The sequence below is a fragment of the Plutella xylostella genome, chromosome 31, assembly GCF_932276165.1.
Source record: "Plutella xylostella chromosome 31, ilPluXylo3.1, whole genome shotgun sequence".
Taxonomy (NCBI): domain Eukaryota; kingdom Metazoa; phylum Arthropoda; class Insecta; order Lepidoptera; family Plutellidae; genus Plutella; species Plutella xylostella.
The window spans coordinates 289,342-304,330 of NC_064011.1; the positions used below are offsets into that span (position 1 = coordinate 289,342).

Consider the following 14,989-nt stretch of genomic DNA (forward strand, 5'->3'; position numbering starts at 1 on the left):
GCGCATACAACTATACAGGGTGTCCGTGTAAGTGTCAGTTGGAACAGTAAGTTAGAGAAGATGTGCTCATATTAATGTGATATAGAAGGTTGCTCATGAAAAGTTACCGTGGGTCCCGGTTGCTGTTTCGGCAGCAGTCGTTGGTCAGGGTCCTTCGGACAATACATCTGACAGTCGGGTTGCCCACTTACCCGACAACTCTCTCAGAACTAGCTTGCTTGTGTTGGGGTCCACCAACCCGCACTAGGCCAGCGTGGTGGACTAGGCCTAAAACCCTTGCTTCATTGGAAGGAGACCCGTGCCCCAGCAGTGGGGACGTGATGGGTGGTGATGTTGATGTTACTCTTATATCTTATCCCTAACCGCTGATCTCCCGTCCATGTGCCGGGCGCCAAACATAATTAATATCGTGTCAACAGTATTTACCCTTGATCAGCCTATATCTGTAACTACCCATCTTCGATAAACACCACCTATGTATAATATTACATCATGTACTTACGTATGTAATTACAAGCTCGACTTTACGTAATGTTAATCTAAATTAAGGACAGAGTCGTACGGACCACGTAGCATGGATGGCATGACGCGCACGACATGACAGGATAAAAGATTTGTTACGCAAATCCTGCTAAATCTCTAATACGTTCTTCAAGTGGTCGAGTGTATGCCATTGCCACCCCAAGTCTAAACAAATAAAATTAAAACAATAAAGTTGTATCAGATTTTATTCTATTTCACATTTGCACTAGTCAATTTAGTTTAGTGTCTGAGATAAAAGCATAGGCGTTTTAAATTTAATTTAAATTATATTAAGATTAGTGTATGTGAATTTTGTAATTATAATCAGGTTGAAAATGATTTTCCATACGTGGATGTTTAGGCAAGTACATAATATGTAGATGTATTTAACGACCTGAACCAACAAATCGTGTTTTCATTAGTTCGTAAATAAATTAGCGATCGCATACCGTTAGAGAAGGGTAAATATCATTTTAACGGGGTTTTATGTAACTAAGTGGGGTTATTTGTACTTAACACGAAATAACATTTGGGCGGGTAATTAGCAATTACAAATTGAATATTTGACAAATGGACCGTTGTGGCTGATATTACTTTTTTATTTACATAAATTATAGTACACTTTAATCAAAATATCCTTCCACCCTAAGGTTGTCTTGAAAAAATCGCTTTAAGCGATAAGACCGCCATTTTTGTACATAGTTTATAGTATTTAAGTTATGTAAGTTTCTTTTATGTGTGTATGTACAAATAAAGAATATTCTATCTATCTATCTACACTAATAAAATTTAATTGTGTGATTACTTTTTTAGGACTAGCCGCTTGAAACAAACTAAAGGTATAAATTGGTAGTGAGCGACATAATTACGTCTAGTACTTACGGGTTTCATAGTTTGTCGAAAACTATAAAAGTTTACGTTTTGTCGCTTACAAAGTGCCACCTGTAGCGGAAACTACCATAAGTACACATTTTTGACAGATAATGTATGCAGGTGACAGAAGAAAACGAAATACGTTTTCATTTGCGTAAATTTTTAAACCCTCTATAGGCTCTTATGTCGTCTACCTACTTCCAATTTTCACCTTAAGTTAGCACACCTTTTATCACAGGTACTCGCTCCATACCACGGTTTCTGTGTAAGCCACAACATTGATTGATCAATATAATTTATAACCCCGTATGTGTTAGGTGAACCACTTTATTCTGTTCTAGAAAATATATTTTTTCCAATATGGCGTCCGACCCTCCCGGGGGATCGCGTGAACAAAATAGGAAAATATCGGCGAAGCAAACCTTTATTACCTTTAGCCAACGATATTATAATAAGGACTAGATGGAGTGTCAGTGCGAAAGAAACATCTCGACAAATAACACGCCACTTCTACTACTGAGTTCATAATATATTTTGAATTAGTTCGGTTAAAAGATTTGTGTCTTTATTCATTGGTACAATGGTTGTTATTAGTTTGAACTTAAAACGGCTTGACAGTTAACAAAATGCGGACAATGATGTCGATTCTGAAGGCAGAAATTCTAAATTTAGAGCTGTCAAAACCTTAATTTCTTTGTTTAAAATTCGACTCTATGATTGTTTCCGTAAATGTCATTTTATGCTAGCAAATTTTTAAGTTTGACAGCGTTAAAATTAGAATTTCTGCCTTCAGAATCGACATCAATGTTTATCTTTGATTTTGTATGTGAAACACCATGTTGTTCGTATATCGTTACTCTAAGCTTTTAGCGTCAAGTCTAGTTTTGTTTTATTAACCCGAGAATAGTTCCTACTATAAATACGGGCTTGGCCAGTCTGACCTTGAAAGGAGTTTATTTTTGAAATTTGGAGATCCTGTTTTCCATTTTATCTTTAATGGAACGAAGTTAAAACTATTATTTACACAATATCCAGAAATAAACGATTTAAAATAAATTCATATAATTATGTTTATCTAACTATATCTGTTTCTTAGACTTCCTAAATAAAACAAAACCGTAAGCATCTAACGCTCGCTAACGGTCGCTGCGGAGTAAGTAAGTAAGCATCTAACACATTGAAGATCTAAGTAGGTACCTACTATCAAATAAAAACACACATACAGAATGCAAACACTAGTACACTTTACCCTTTGCATCGCAATATCCTTCCACCCAAAGGTTGCCTGGAAGAAATCGCTTTAAGCGATAAGGCCGCCATTTGTACATATGTGTTAGATTAAGTTTTTTGTAATTTTTGTCCATGTTTTTGTGTACAAATAAAGAGTATCTATCTATCTATCTATCTATCAAACACATAGCACGTCTCATTTTCGTTTAGTGGTAAAAAAGCTCTGCGAAAACAAAGCTCTTTGACACGGCCGCTGAATTACCGCCTCGCCCAATGAGAGTGCTTTGATAAAATTCGAAGGGACTTTATGAAGTTTTGAGCCAAACGTCAAAATTGACACTTCTGGATAAACGTCAGGAGTGAACTCGGAAGGAAAGGAAACTTGGCAATTAATTAGAGATGTTATTTTAGGCAAACCCTTCGCGGTTTTTGTAGGTTGGTTCCGTTATTTGCCGGCAGGATTGTACCTTATTTATTTATACTTTTATTTCAAAATTTACAAAAGTAGATCTACAATTAGGTGGACTTATTGCTAAGAGCATTCTCTACCAGTCAACCTACAAGAGGTTCAGGAGCAGAAAGTAGGGAAGTGCAAAAAAATTACAAAACATTTATAACCTTCATCGATTTAGGTATGGGAGGTTTTTCAAAGTGTTGTTCGCAGTATTGAAACTACACTAACGAGAAATAAAAAAGTTCCATTGACAATAGCACCAAATTACTCCGTTTTAAACGGAAAATATTAGCTTAATGACGCCGTCTGTAATATTGAAGCGTATCAGAATATTATTATCAACTAAAAACAACATTTTGATAGATCTACTTAATTCTAAATGAAATGTTTAGAAAAAATAGGGGTCCATTTTCTTTGTACAACTTTTTCTTTGCTCCTTTACATGTATTTTTAATATTTAAGTTAGGTACTTAGATTAAATAGGTATTCTAAAGCCACAAGTAGGTAGTGGCTTTATTAGTTAATATACTGTAGACATTTTATTATTTAGTTTAGTTAAAATACAGTTATTTGTATTTATTTAATAAGATTATGAATATATAACTAATACAATTTAACACAAAACTTATAACTAGTTATAAGTTTAGTATAGTTACTTGTTTCCAGAAAGAAATTATTGCTTTTTGCTCTGCTTTATATTTTGTAACAATGGTTTGTATACACATAAATTAGAATATCCTCTAATATAAACCCAACTCTGGAGCTCCAACCAGCCTTTGGTCCTGAAATGAAATGGAAGTGGCTGTAAGCCCTTAATTTTCACAGAGTTTTGACGGACTTTAGACACAACCGATGGATTCACTCAAGGAACAAACAATTTGAGAAGTGACAATTAAATACACAATTTGCATTATTTGCACACCATAAAACAACTTAAATAACAGAAATGCACAAATGGCGGTGTTATCGCTAAAAGCGATCTCTTCCAGACAACCGTTGTAACTAAGAAAATACGATTTCATAGTTAGAAGTTGATGATGATTGATGATCATTTTCCATTTAGACCCCAAACAAACGCGACGTCTTCGAGGCTACGTACAGAAAAGTTTATGTTATAGAATTAATGCAATTAGTAGTCTAGTAGATTTTCGGAATACAATAAGCCTTTTTAAAATCTTTGTTCGATTTTCGATATTGAGAAATAAAAGGGCGTGAGTGTTGCGTTTTAAAAAGCGTTTCTGAAACCTCCGTGAGAATGAATCTAGTTTAACGGTTCTATTATTGTCGTACAGCTGTGTTTGTGACATGAGAATCTTTTAGGTTTCAGTAAATAAATACATCCTAATCCTAACTAATATTATAAATGCCAAAGTAACTGTGTCTGTTTGTCTATCTGTCTGTCTGTTACTCTTTCACGCCAAAACTACTGAACGGATTTGAATGAAATTTGGTATACATACGGTCTAGACCCTGGGAAAGAACATAGGCTACTTTTTATCCTGGAATTCCCACGGGAAAACTTTTTAAGGCGAAGCGAAGAGCGCGGGAACAGCTAGTAAAATATAAATATGTGGGGACACCTCACACATGGCCACCCGACTCCAAACTAGGCACAGCATATGGGTGTCAGACAGCTGATATATCTTTAACAAATACTTATTTAGATGCATATTTAATAGACAAACGTCAACAAGAGAGAAGGCAAACAAATGCTCATCACACACATGTTTGCCCTGGGATTCGAACCCGCGGCCCCAAGCTTCGGAAGCAGCTTCACTACCGCTTTAGCTAATTCTCTTACTATCCAATGTTCCTGCCAACTCCTCTAAGTGAGGTTGTTTGATATTGTCTGGAGCTGCCAGTCTCTTTGAACTCCGAGTGAGGACTGTAACTTTCAACGGGGCCCTCTGTAACACGTATGCGTGTTTTAACTACGAATTAGATGGATTTCAGTAGTGTTTAGGTATAGTTTTAGGTGTATTACACTATGTACACTCACGGCCAATGAAAAGGTTGCACTGAGAAAAGCACCAAATTACTTCTAAACGGAAAAGGCTAGCTTAATGCCGTCTTCTGCAACATTGAAGTACATTTAACAGGATATTGCCAACTAAAACGGCAATATTTAGGTCAAATTTTAAATAAGATCTTTGAAAAAATTGGTTTGGTCAAGGTTCAGTTTTGCCGACGGATTTCGGCTTAATAATGGTCATATCATGGAATAGCCTAAAACCCTTCCATCGTTGGAAGGAGACCAGTGCCCCAGCAGGGGGGACGTGATGGGTTGTGATGTGTAATCATTTTCTTGATGATGTTGCGTGAAATTTTGTCAGCCTTTTACTGGACTGCCAAACTTTACTTGTGCTTATTGTGACATCTGTAGATTCACTCAACTGAAAAACTTTATAGATAGTACTCAATAGACCTCTAGAACTCCAAAAAAACAGTCCTATAATTCAAACCGTCACAACCAGTCACAACCATTTTAAACGTCAACACAAACAAACAAAGCAAACATGCGTCATTTTCGATCGTTTTAAAAACTCTCAAATCGCATGTGGACACCCGACATTGTCAAATACACAACGCAAACAGCACATTCGTATGGGCAAAAAGAATCCTCATATCGTGAACTCATTCGCATAGACATTGCAAACAAAGCTACAACGGTATGTTATCATTGCTTTTCAAATGGGCTTGAATAATAGACCGCTGGCTTTCACATTGGAAGCTCGCTGTAAAAATGACGTTTTAAAACTTGTGATGTCATGTGTAGCTTTGCAGATCATGTATGCTGTATGTTAAAATACAGGGTGTTTAACTTCGAAAGTTTTTTTGACACATTAATATGGCTGTGTGTGGAATGTTTTACGGCATTTTGAGAAATCGTTTTGGTTAAGACGAAAAATATAAGGTCACATATAAAAACAAAGCATAAAACTGTCAGCAAAAAAGAGCTCAGTGTCAGAATGCTTGGCTTACTACAATCTCAGAAAACTAGAGTCAGTAACATAACGTAAGATTTCTGTGTTTTATGAGCAAAAAGGTATGAAGCAACCTACTTACAGACACAAAAGTTATGAAATACTATCTGGGTTTTAGTGTTATGACAAAGAATACTTTTTCTACTTCTCTTTTTATTGTGTTGGAGGAATTTTATCATTGATCCTGACTTCTAACGATGAATAAGTTTCTTAGATTTATTGAGGTGAATTTAACGTCTGTCAGTTCATACAAAATCTAAGTTTATAGTCGTTCGGCTTCTCCAAACCTATTTTAACATCCTGTATACAAATCAGTGACAAATAAGATTTTCCGCCTCATCAACACAATAAAATCGGCAAGATAATTTTTATAAATAAACGCGTGAGACTAAAATATCAGTTCGGCGGCCAACCGCTCCGTAACCGCTATATATAACTGTGACAGACTGACAACTCTCAACCAGGGTTGCCAGCGATGAAAACTATAAACACTTTACTTGTCAATAATTTGAAAAAAAAGTAACAAGTTTTAAAACTACCTAAATTAAAAAGTCCAGTGTTAGGTTCCTTTTTAAAAGTTAGATACTTAAAGAGATAAAAGTTGTTTGTTTGAAAGGTTTTTTCGAAAATAAAACACTTAAAGTCATTATTTTCAAGGTGTCTCGGAAGATTTTTTCTTTTACCTTATTTAAGACCAATTAAGGATATCCAAGAATACATTGTTTTGTTTCCTTATTCTAGGAAAAACATATCCCAGAATTAGAAACTCAACATCGCCAATTTTTAAACTGGATTGTATTCTTTATTTATCTATTGATTTTTAATAAAACCGAAAATTATGGTAGCTCTGACAACCCTATACAGAAACATGTGTTTCAGCATAACTGGATCTGAATAATCTAGGCGGAAATCTAGATTTTCAGCGAATCTATGCGGGCTTCACGTACAGTTGTTGACATTTTTTTTCACTTCCGAGATAAAAATTGGCTTTAAATTGGACATAGTCATATCTACGGATATGTGTGTAGGTATCTATCTGTAACTATTTAGCTCCGAAAGTTGTTGAATTTTAAAACCAAAATTTCCTGTCATTTTAAGAGCTTTATTCAAATACGTATAAATACCATGTAACCCCAAAGTATTACAGTTCAGGAATACATTTTATGTTATTACTTAGAAGATAGTCATACTGTATACATGTGAACCAAAGTGCGTTAATACCTAATATCATTCAAACACACGTTACTAAAGTATAATTTAGTTCATGAAACACAAATTTTTGGTACCTTATTTGGGGCATAAATTACGCAAAATGGAGGTATTTTCTGACTCCGAGGGATAATTTAAGATAATTTACGCCAAGTTATAAAACTAAATCATAATTTCGAAGTAATAAAACAATTGCCCTGCGGTTTTTATTGCGAGTGTCGTAAAGTTTAAATTGGAATGCAAAAGGTACAAATTTAATTGTGATTGACGACGAAAATGGTATAATGTCCTAATATCGACGCTGGAACGGCAAAATGTATAAAGCAAATTTATTGATACACTCACGGGCAATGAAAATGTTACATTGATAAAATCATCAAAATTCTTTTAATTGGATAAAATTAACTTAATGACGCCTTCTGCAATATTTAAGTGTATCAGAATATTACCAACTAAAACGGTAATATTTTGTTAAAATTTAAAATTAAATGTTTCAAAAAATTTTGTTCGTTTGGTGTCGGGTTTGTGTGAGTGGAACTGTTTCTTTGCACGAGAGTGTATTTTTTTATCAAGATCATTATTATTATTATTATTATTAAATTATTTATTGCACATAAACCAATTTGTACATAGGTGAACTTAATGCTAAAAACATTCTCTTCCAGTTAACCTTGGGCGTTGTGGAGAAAGTGATAGATAGTGCGAAAGACAGTGAGGACAGTTTAATGTTGTTTAATAATAATATTGTCAAAATTAGAATAGGTAGGTACTTGTTTAGATTGTTTTTTATACTTGATATGGCTTAATGCGTCGAATGAGCGCCCTAACAATCTGTCTTCGGCCTTCCTCATCCAGGCACTACCGGCTACCTGCTTAAGGACGTCGAACCAGCAGCCCAGACGGTGTCCCACGCTACGCTTAAGCTTATAATAGAAGTTCCAGAACTAAGAAAACAATATGCGAAACTAAACAGCTAAATTATTATTTAGGTCAATACTAGAATTCACACTCCGGCTATTTGGGTCCGCTCCAGCGCACCAGAAATAAATGTGTGTACGCGGGTTGCCAGATGAAAAAATATTGCCGGATCAAAGAATTGATTTGCGGAATTTCTCCATGTTTTTTCTACTTTCTTATATGAGTTTTTGTATAATTTTAACATTGATAGACAAGGTGGAAAAGGTGAAGTAAACTAAGTTTAAGTATTCTATTTACGAAAAAATTAAGTAGCAAAGCCTATTAAGCAGGTTTTCTAGAGGAGCTCCGCATTAATAGTCAATGAGACTCAGAAATAACAATGTTTTATACATATAAGCAACAGCTACATGATAAAATGATTCAGTACATACTTCCATTGAACATTTTCTACCACACTACTCACAATCTTTTCCACTTTATTTGAGTATAATGTACCTATAAATATAGTTTTATAAACTTTTACTTTCTTTTGTTACAGATAATTGACCCGAAAGAAAAAAGCGACTAACCATGTTATAGTTTAAAAACCTTATTTTAAAAAGTGCAAAAAAGTAATACAATCGTAAAATAGTCTTTACAGTGATGTGTTTAAGTGTGATTTTGTAATGGTGTGACGTACGAGTGGCGAGCGCTGTGATTGGTCAGACGCTTCAAGATGGCGTCTGTAATCTTGACAGTTCTCTGTCTTTTGGCGGGAATATCCGGCGCGGTCTACGCTGAAACAGGTGAGTTTTTTAAACAGTTTTTTTTCTACACAGGTCATTAACAACTTTGTTGTTTCTAAAGTGAAAGTTTCTAGACGTAAAGCTAAATTGACCTGGCAACGACACTGATAAATCTCCACCCTGTATAGTTTTAGAAGGATTTCAAAGTTTCATCCCGAAGTCAGAATACCTTCAGCCTTCCATTATAATTGGACAGCGATTGGACGGAATCTACATGACTTTTCAGAAGGAATTATAGCCAAATAGTCTCTCAAACTAGAGGTTAATGAATGTGTCTGATTGCCATACTCCTGAAGCACGGAGGCTTCACTGAAGGCTGCATAACGTCCGCGTTTCACCGAACATTGAATCGGACCTGAGTGTTGGAATTATAAATCTGTTCTCTGTACCGTCGCTACACCGCGCCAGTTGCTGGCATGGTGGTGTGGTGCTAGTGGCATGGAAATTATGTTTTGAATTCTACATAGATCCACTCTAATATCTCGTGCCTGTTACCGACACGATAAAAAGAAGACTTATGAAAAATCTTTTTCATGCCACGGCGTCATTTTAAAGCTTGGCAATTTATGTCGTATTTCTGTATCATTACGGTAGAATGCACATTATTAAAAATTAAAATCCCTTGCCATGCCGTCCTGATCTGCGTAGGCCATTAGAAAAATGTAGGAATATAAAAAAAACAAAAACACTTACGTCACTTGTAAGTAGGTATTATACTGAAATCCTAACGCGTATAAACTTGACCCAGAAATTAGGCAGAAGGCGCTTAGCCCATTTTTATTTCATTTAGATTCCAGAAATACCTGATAATATTATAACAACATTAAAATCTCAATGCTTTAAAGCAAGTTACTAGCACCGTCTGAAACCGGCTGAAATCTGCAATGTATTCGTCATGAATACATATTCAAACGAGCAATACCATACGATCTATTGATGGTTCGAAATAGCTACTCACGCTAGCGAATGTAAATTTGCCGATAGACCTCAAATGGCCTTTCAATGTAGGTTCAAATTGTTAAAATTAATAATCCATGAGTGTTGGATTGCTTTGTTCAATCGGATTAGTCGTGATTAGCGTATTGTATGGTAGAGTCCGACAAAACTAACTTTGCAGCTACTCAATTGTCTGAGGGTCACTTTTACCAACCCAAGCGAGCCACCCGCTTTTTGTGTACATTTGTATGAATGAGTACAATGCACAATGCTTCTAGAATGTAGAGGTTTCTTCATGATGTTTTTACTTCACCGTAATTAACCGTAATACAAAAATTATATTTCAATTCCGTATTTCTAAAGGATTCATTGGTCCATGGCAAAATAATTATAAGTTTACATCGCCGTTGTATGGATGTGACCTCGTCATGATTTCAGTTTTATCTAAATTAGGCTCATTTGGAGCAATATCACTTGAATTCATATCAATAATGATTTCCGACATAAATTATGTAGATTTCACTTTAGCTCTTAAGTTTGTTAATCATATTGGTATTATAAGTACTTTCATGTGTATATAGTTTAACATAAGGATAGGAAGGTTTTAAGTAGGGTTACTCATATAGGTATCTACACATATATTTAATGTATACACTCACGATCAATGGTCTACATATATTTAATGTATATCAATACTAGTATATTCTTCAATGAATAAGCCAACTGTCAGACATTGGTAAATACTTTAGAATTAAACTCCTTAACAGACTACTCACGATACAGGCCTGGCCTAGTGTGAGGATCACTGACACACTCATAGGAAATACATCACCAATATTATTTTTTGTATAAAGTTTTCTTTTTGTTACACTCGCAAGCAATGAAACAGTTCCACACACAAAATGCCGAACTAAAAATTGCCGCAATTTTTTATAAAATTATTGTTTTTTAAACTTGGATACAATATTTACGTTTTCGTTTTTAACACTCTGATGCGCTGTTAAATGTACATGAATACTGCAGAAAGCGGCATTAAGCTTGTCTTTTCTGTTAAGGAATAATTTGGTGCTATAATTATTATCACTGGAACTTTTTCATGAACGAAAAAAAATACTTTTATAAATGAAATGTAATAATAATAATAATAAATATGTGGGGACATCTCACACACGGCCATCCGACCCCAAGCTAGGCAGAACCTGTGTTATGGGTGTCGGACAGCTGATATATCTACACAAATACATAGATAGATAGATACTAAATATAAATATCAACACCCAAGACCCGAGTACAAATATCTGTCTTTAAACAAATATCTGCCGTAGCCGGGAATCGAACCCGGGACCATCGCCTCAGTAGTCAGGTCACTAACCACTACGCCATTCGGTCGTCATGTTTTGATTGGTACCGGTATTTTGTTAGTGGATTGTGAAACTTTTCCATTGATCCTGAGTGTATACATGTAACACCGAAAGTAAATTCAGTTTCAGTCCCCGCCCCCTGAAACCAAAACCTCTGAAATAAAATGGCTGCTCCATTAATTTACGTTATAAATAAACATGGCGTCTTGATTGCTTCCCGTCTTCAAAGACTTCCCTAACCTGATGTAGTTAGCAAGGAGTGTATTGCAAAATAACTTTAGGTACTTACACTAATTTTGTATGATACACGTGAAATTGTATCAGTGATTGTTGAATGTAATTAATACTTTTGTGTTTATGTTGAGATATAATAATAATAATAATATGTGGGGACATCTCACACACGGCCATCCGACCCCAAGCTAGACAGAGCCTGTGTTATAGGTATCGGACAGCTGATATATCTACACAAATACATAGATGGATATATATTAAATATAAATATCAACACCCAAGACCCGAGAACAAATATCTGTGTTTAAACAAATATCTGCCCCAGCCGGGAATCGAACCCGGGACCTTCGGCTCAGTAGTCAGGGTCACTAACCACTACGCCATTCGGTCGATATGTGATCAACTCTGAAAAATCAACAAGCAAACAGCTATTTTTAAATAGCTCCCATTCCACGGGGAAAGACATCTGATACAAACAAAAACTACCCTTATTCGAATGTAATAAGGGTTATGTCAGATGTCTTTCCCCGTGACATAGGATATAACCAACGTCAAAACTCCCGACATTCAACACCAAAAGTCGCATAACTTTTGAACGGCTAAACCGATTTTCGTGAAACATGACTACGAACACTCGAGTAGCTTTCCTTATGACTCCAAAAATCAAAATCAAAATCAGTTAAGTCATTTCGGAGCTATGCTACCACAGACAGATACACAGACAAATACACAGAAATGTTAAACTTATAACCCCGTGGTATGGTTGCCTAACCCGGATGCCAGTTCATACTATGTAGTTCATACCTGGGGGTCACTCTCTAATCGACGATCGAACGAACGAGAATCGGCACGCTGAATACAACAAGATAGAGTCGTGTAGCTTTGTTTTTCCTAAGTTTCTAGGCTCTATCTCGTCTTACTCGTATCAAGCTTGCCGATTGCGTAATAATTCTTGTTCGTTCATGAGTTGTTTGACTGCCACAGTGTCAATAACTCTATCGATAGCTGACAGTTACCATCATACGATTTTGACACATAAAAAAGTAGCATTCCGTCAAAATCATACTATACAGGGTGTTGCAAAAAGGGTATACTAACTACTACCGTAACCTACATGTGCAGCATGTTATACCTATCTAAACCCGAAAATGAAATCAGAATTTCAAAATTCGCCAAAAAAAAACATTGTCCATAGTAAAAAAGTCACGTGACCAACAAAGTTTCTATGAAAAAAAACATTTTTTTTCTTTTGTAACACCCTGTAGTAACAGTCAGCTATCGATAGAGTTATTGAAACTGGGTGAAACTGGCAGATAGAGAGTGACCTCAGTATACCGGAGTGAGCGTCAGAGATATTCAATTCGCGATGTCGGCGGAATGCGCGCTTTCAGGGGTCCGCCGTGGAAACCGGCGTTGAACGCTGCAATAGAGGGATGTTGTAGGTTTGCAGTTTATGTTGGTTTGTGTCTGCGAAGACTCAGAATATTATAACAGCTGTGAGAGAAAATAAACTTTGGAATTTGACATTACTGAAAAATTTCCATCTGCCTTTGACGTTCCATATAATTATTATTCAATGACGAAGGAATTTATTATTATGTCACTGGAACTTCTTCATTGCTCGCAACTGTATGAATATGTACTTACCTCTAAGTATTTGTGTCTCAAATTATTATCACGATTGTCTATTTTACACATCGTTTCCCTCCACCCCCGCACCGCAGTGGCGGGAGTGATTCGCGCCGTCACGCCATTTATCGGATTTCGCACGAGACCACAAAATCATTCCAACTACACTCACCTGCGAAATAAGTACTACACTTATTCTACATTACTATTCTATTCTCTTTGGGGGTGTAAGTACCTGCACCTGGCTCTCTCGAATGGAATAGGTCTAAACTGCCTTCCTATGCTTGGACCATTGCCCTCCACGCTGGTCCACTGCGGGTTGGTGGGTTCATGTCTAGATTTGCTAGATCTAGCTATGCAGGTTTCCTCACGATTTTTTTTCTTCACCGTAAGAGCGATGGTATACATTGCACTTAAGTTAAAAGAACTCATTGGTACATGTCAGCGCCGGGATTCGAACCCGCATCTCTGGCCTGAGAAGCGGGCGCTTACCCGACTGAGCTACCACCGCTCTATATATATATGCAGGTTCCTCCCATGTTTACTTATTCTCGCAGGCCAGTGCACATTCATTTACTACAAAATATAAAACAATCGGGACAGAATGTCGCATTGTTAGTATTGCATTACCTTTGTTTATTCAATTCCCATGTACAATGGATTTAATTAAATTATTTTAATGTATCAACAATGGGTATTAATTAATTGAGCCAATAGAAAGGCAATTGTGGGTCCAAATAGCAGAATTGGATGACAGAAAATGAAGTGAACTGAAATAATTTCACCGCTTCAAAAAAAAAACAAACACTCACACCTTGTACTAATGTACTCCCTTGCGGGGTAGGCAGAGGTGCATTGCTGCACCCACTTTATGTTAGTCCCAATGTAAAAGAGGGCGGGCCTATTGCCATTTTACGGGCACATCCAAGACCCGAGAACAAATATCTGTGTTTAAACAAATATATGCCCCAGAAACTGCCTCTGTGGTCTAGTGGTAGAAGCTTCGCTTCATGACCCAGAGGTCCAGGGTTCGATTCCCGGGTGGGACCATCAATTTGTGTTTCTAAATTGTGGTTCTAAGTTTGGTTAGGACATAGAAGGCTGATCACCTGATGTCCGAAACAGTGAAACGATCCATGCTGTCGGATGGGCATGTAAAGCAGTCGGTCCTGCGCCTAGCTCTCTCCAGTCGTGTCGGTCAATCCGTCCCATGAGAGTGATGGAACAGAGAGTGCCCCTGTGTACTGCGCACACACTTGGGCACTATAATCTACTCCTGCGTAGATGGCTGATCTCAATTGAGATTGGCCGCCGTGGCCGAAATTCGGCTAGGAGGACACATGCCCCAGCCAGGATTCGAACCCGGGACCTTCGGCTCAGTAGTCAGGGTCACTAACCACTACGCCATTCGGTCGTCACAATTCACCGCTTCAGTGGCAATAGAATTTGTCAAAGCTAACTTTGCATTAGAAACCAGTGACCCAAAAAATACTTTTATCAGGGCAACATGCTTTGTAATGAGTCAAAGGAAAAATAATCTGCCATATTTTAACCTGTTGCATATTATTTAGCTTTTTCGGACTCTGTAATCATCGCTTCATTTATTTAGTAAAAGTTCATATTCTAAGATAAAATTTATTTTTTCTTAAAAAAGTCTCGCCTCACAAATTAAAATACACACTTGGCAGTTTTGCTTCTTTTTTCACAACGACGAGAAAAAAAACAACACCGTAGGAGGATGGATACAGATTCGTATGTAACTGTGTTTGTGTTTCATATTTTGGCTGGTGTTTTTTCACTATCGCCGCTTTTAACAACACTAGGGATGGGCCGAAATTCGGTAGACATTCGGTT

General features: G+C 36.6%; 1 protein-coding gene across 1 annotated transcript in view; it reads left to right on the plus strand.

Annotated features, from left to right (window-relative positions):
• LOC105393096 (hemicentin-2) overlaps nucleotides 1-14,989 on the plus strand; it is a 417,028-nt gene that overhangs the window by 25,749 nt on the left and 376,290 nt on the right. The window contains exon 2 of the mRNA XM_048632261.1: nucleotides 8,729-8,975. Within this exon, the coding sequence (XP_048488218.1) occupies nucleotides 8,906-8,975 (70 nt within the window). The 5' untranslated portion in view covers nucleotides 8,729-8,905. The remainder of the gene's footprint in view (nucleotides 1-8,728; nucleotides 8,976-14,989) is intronic.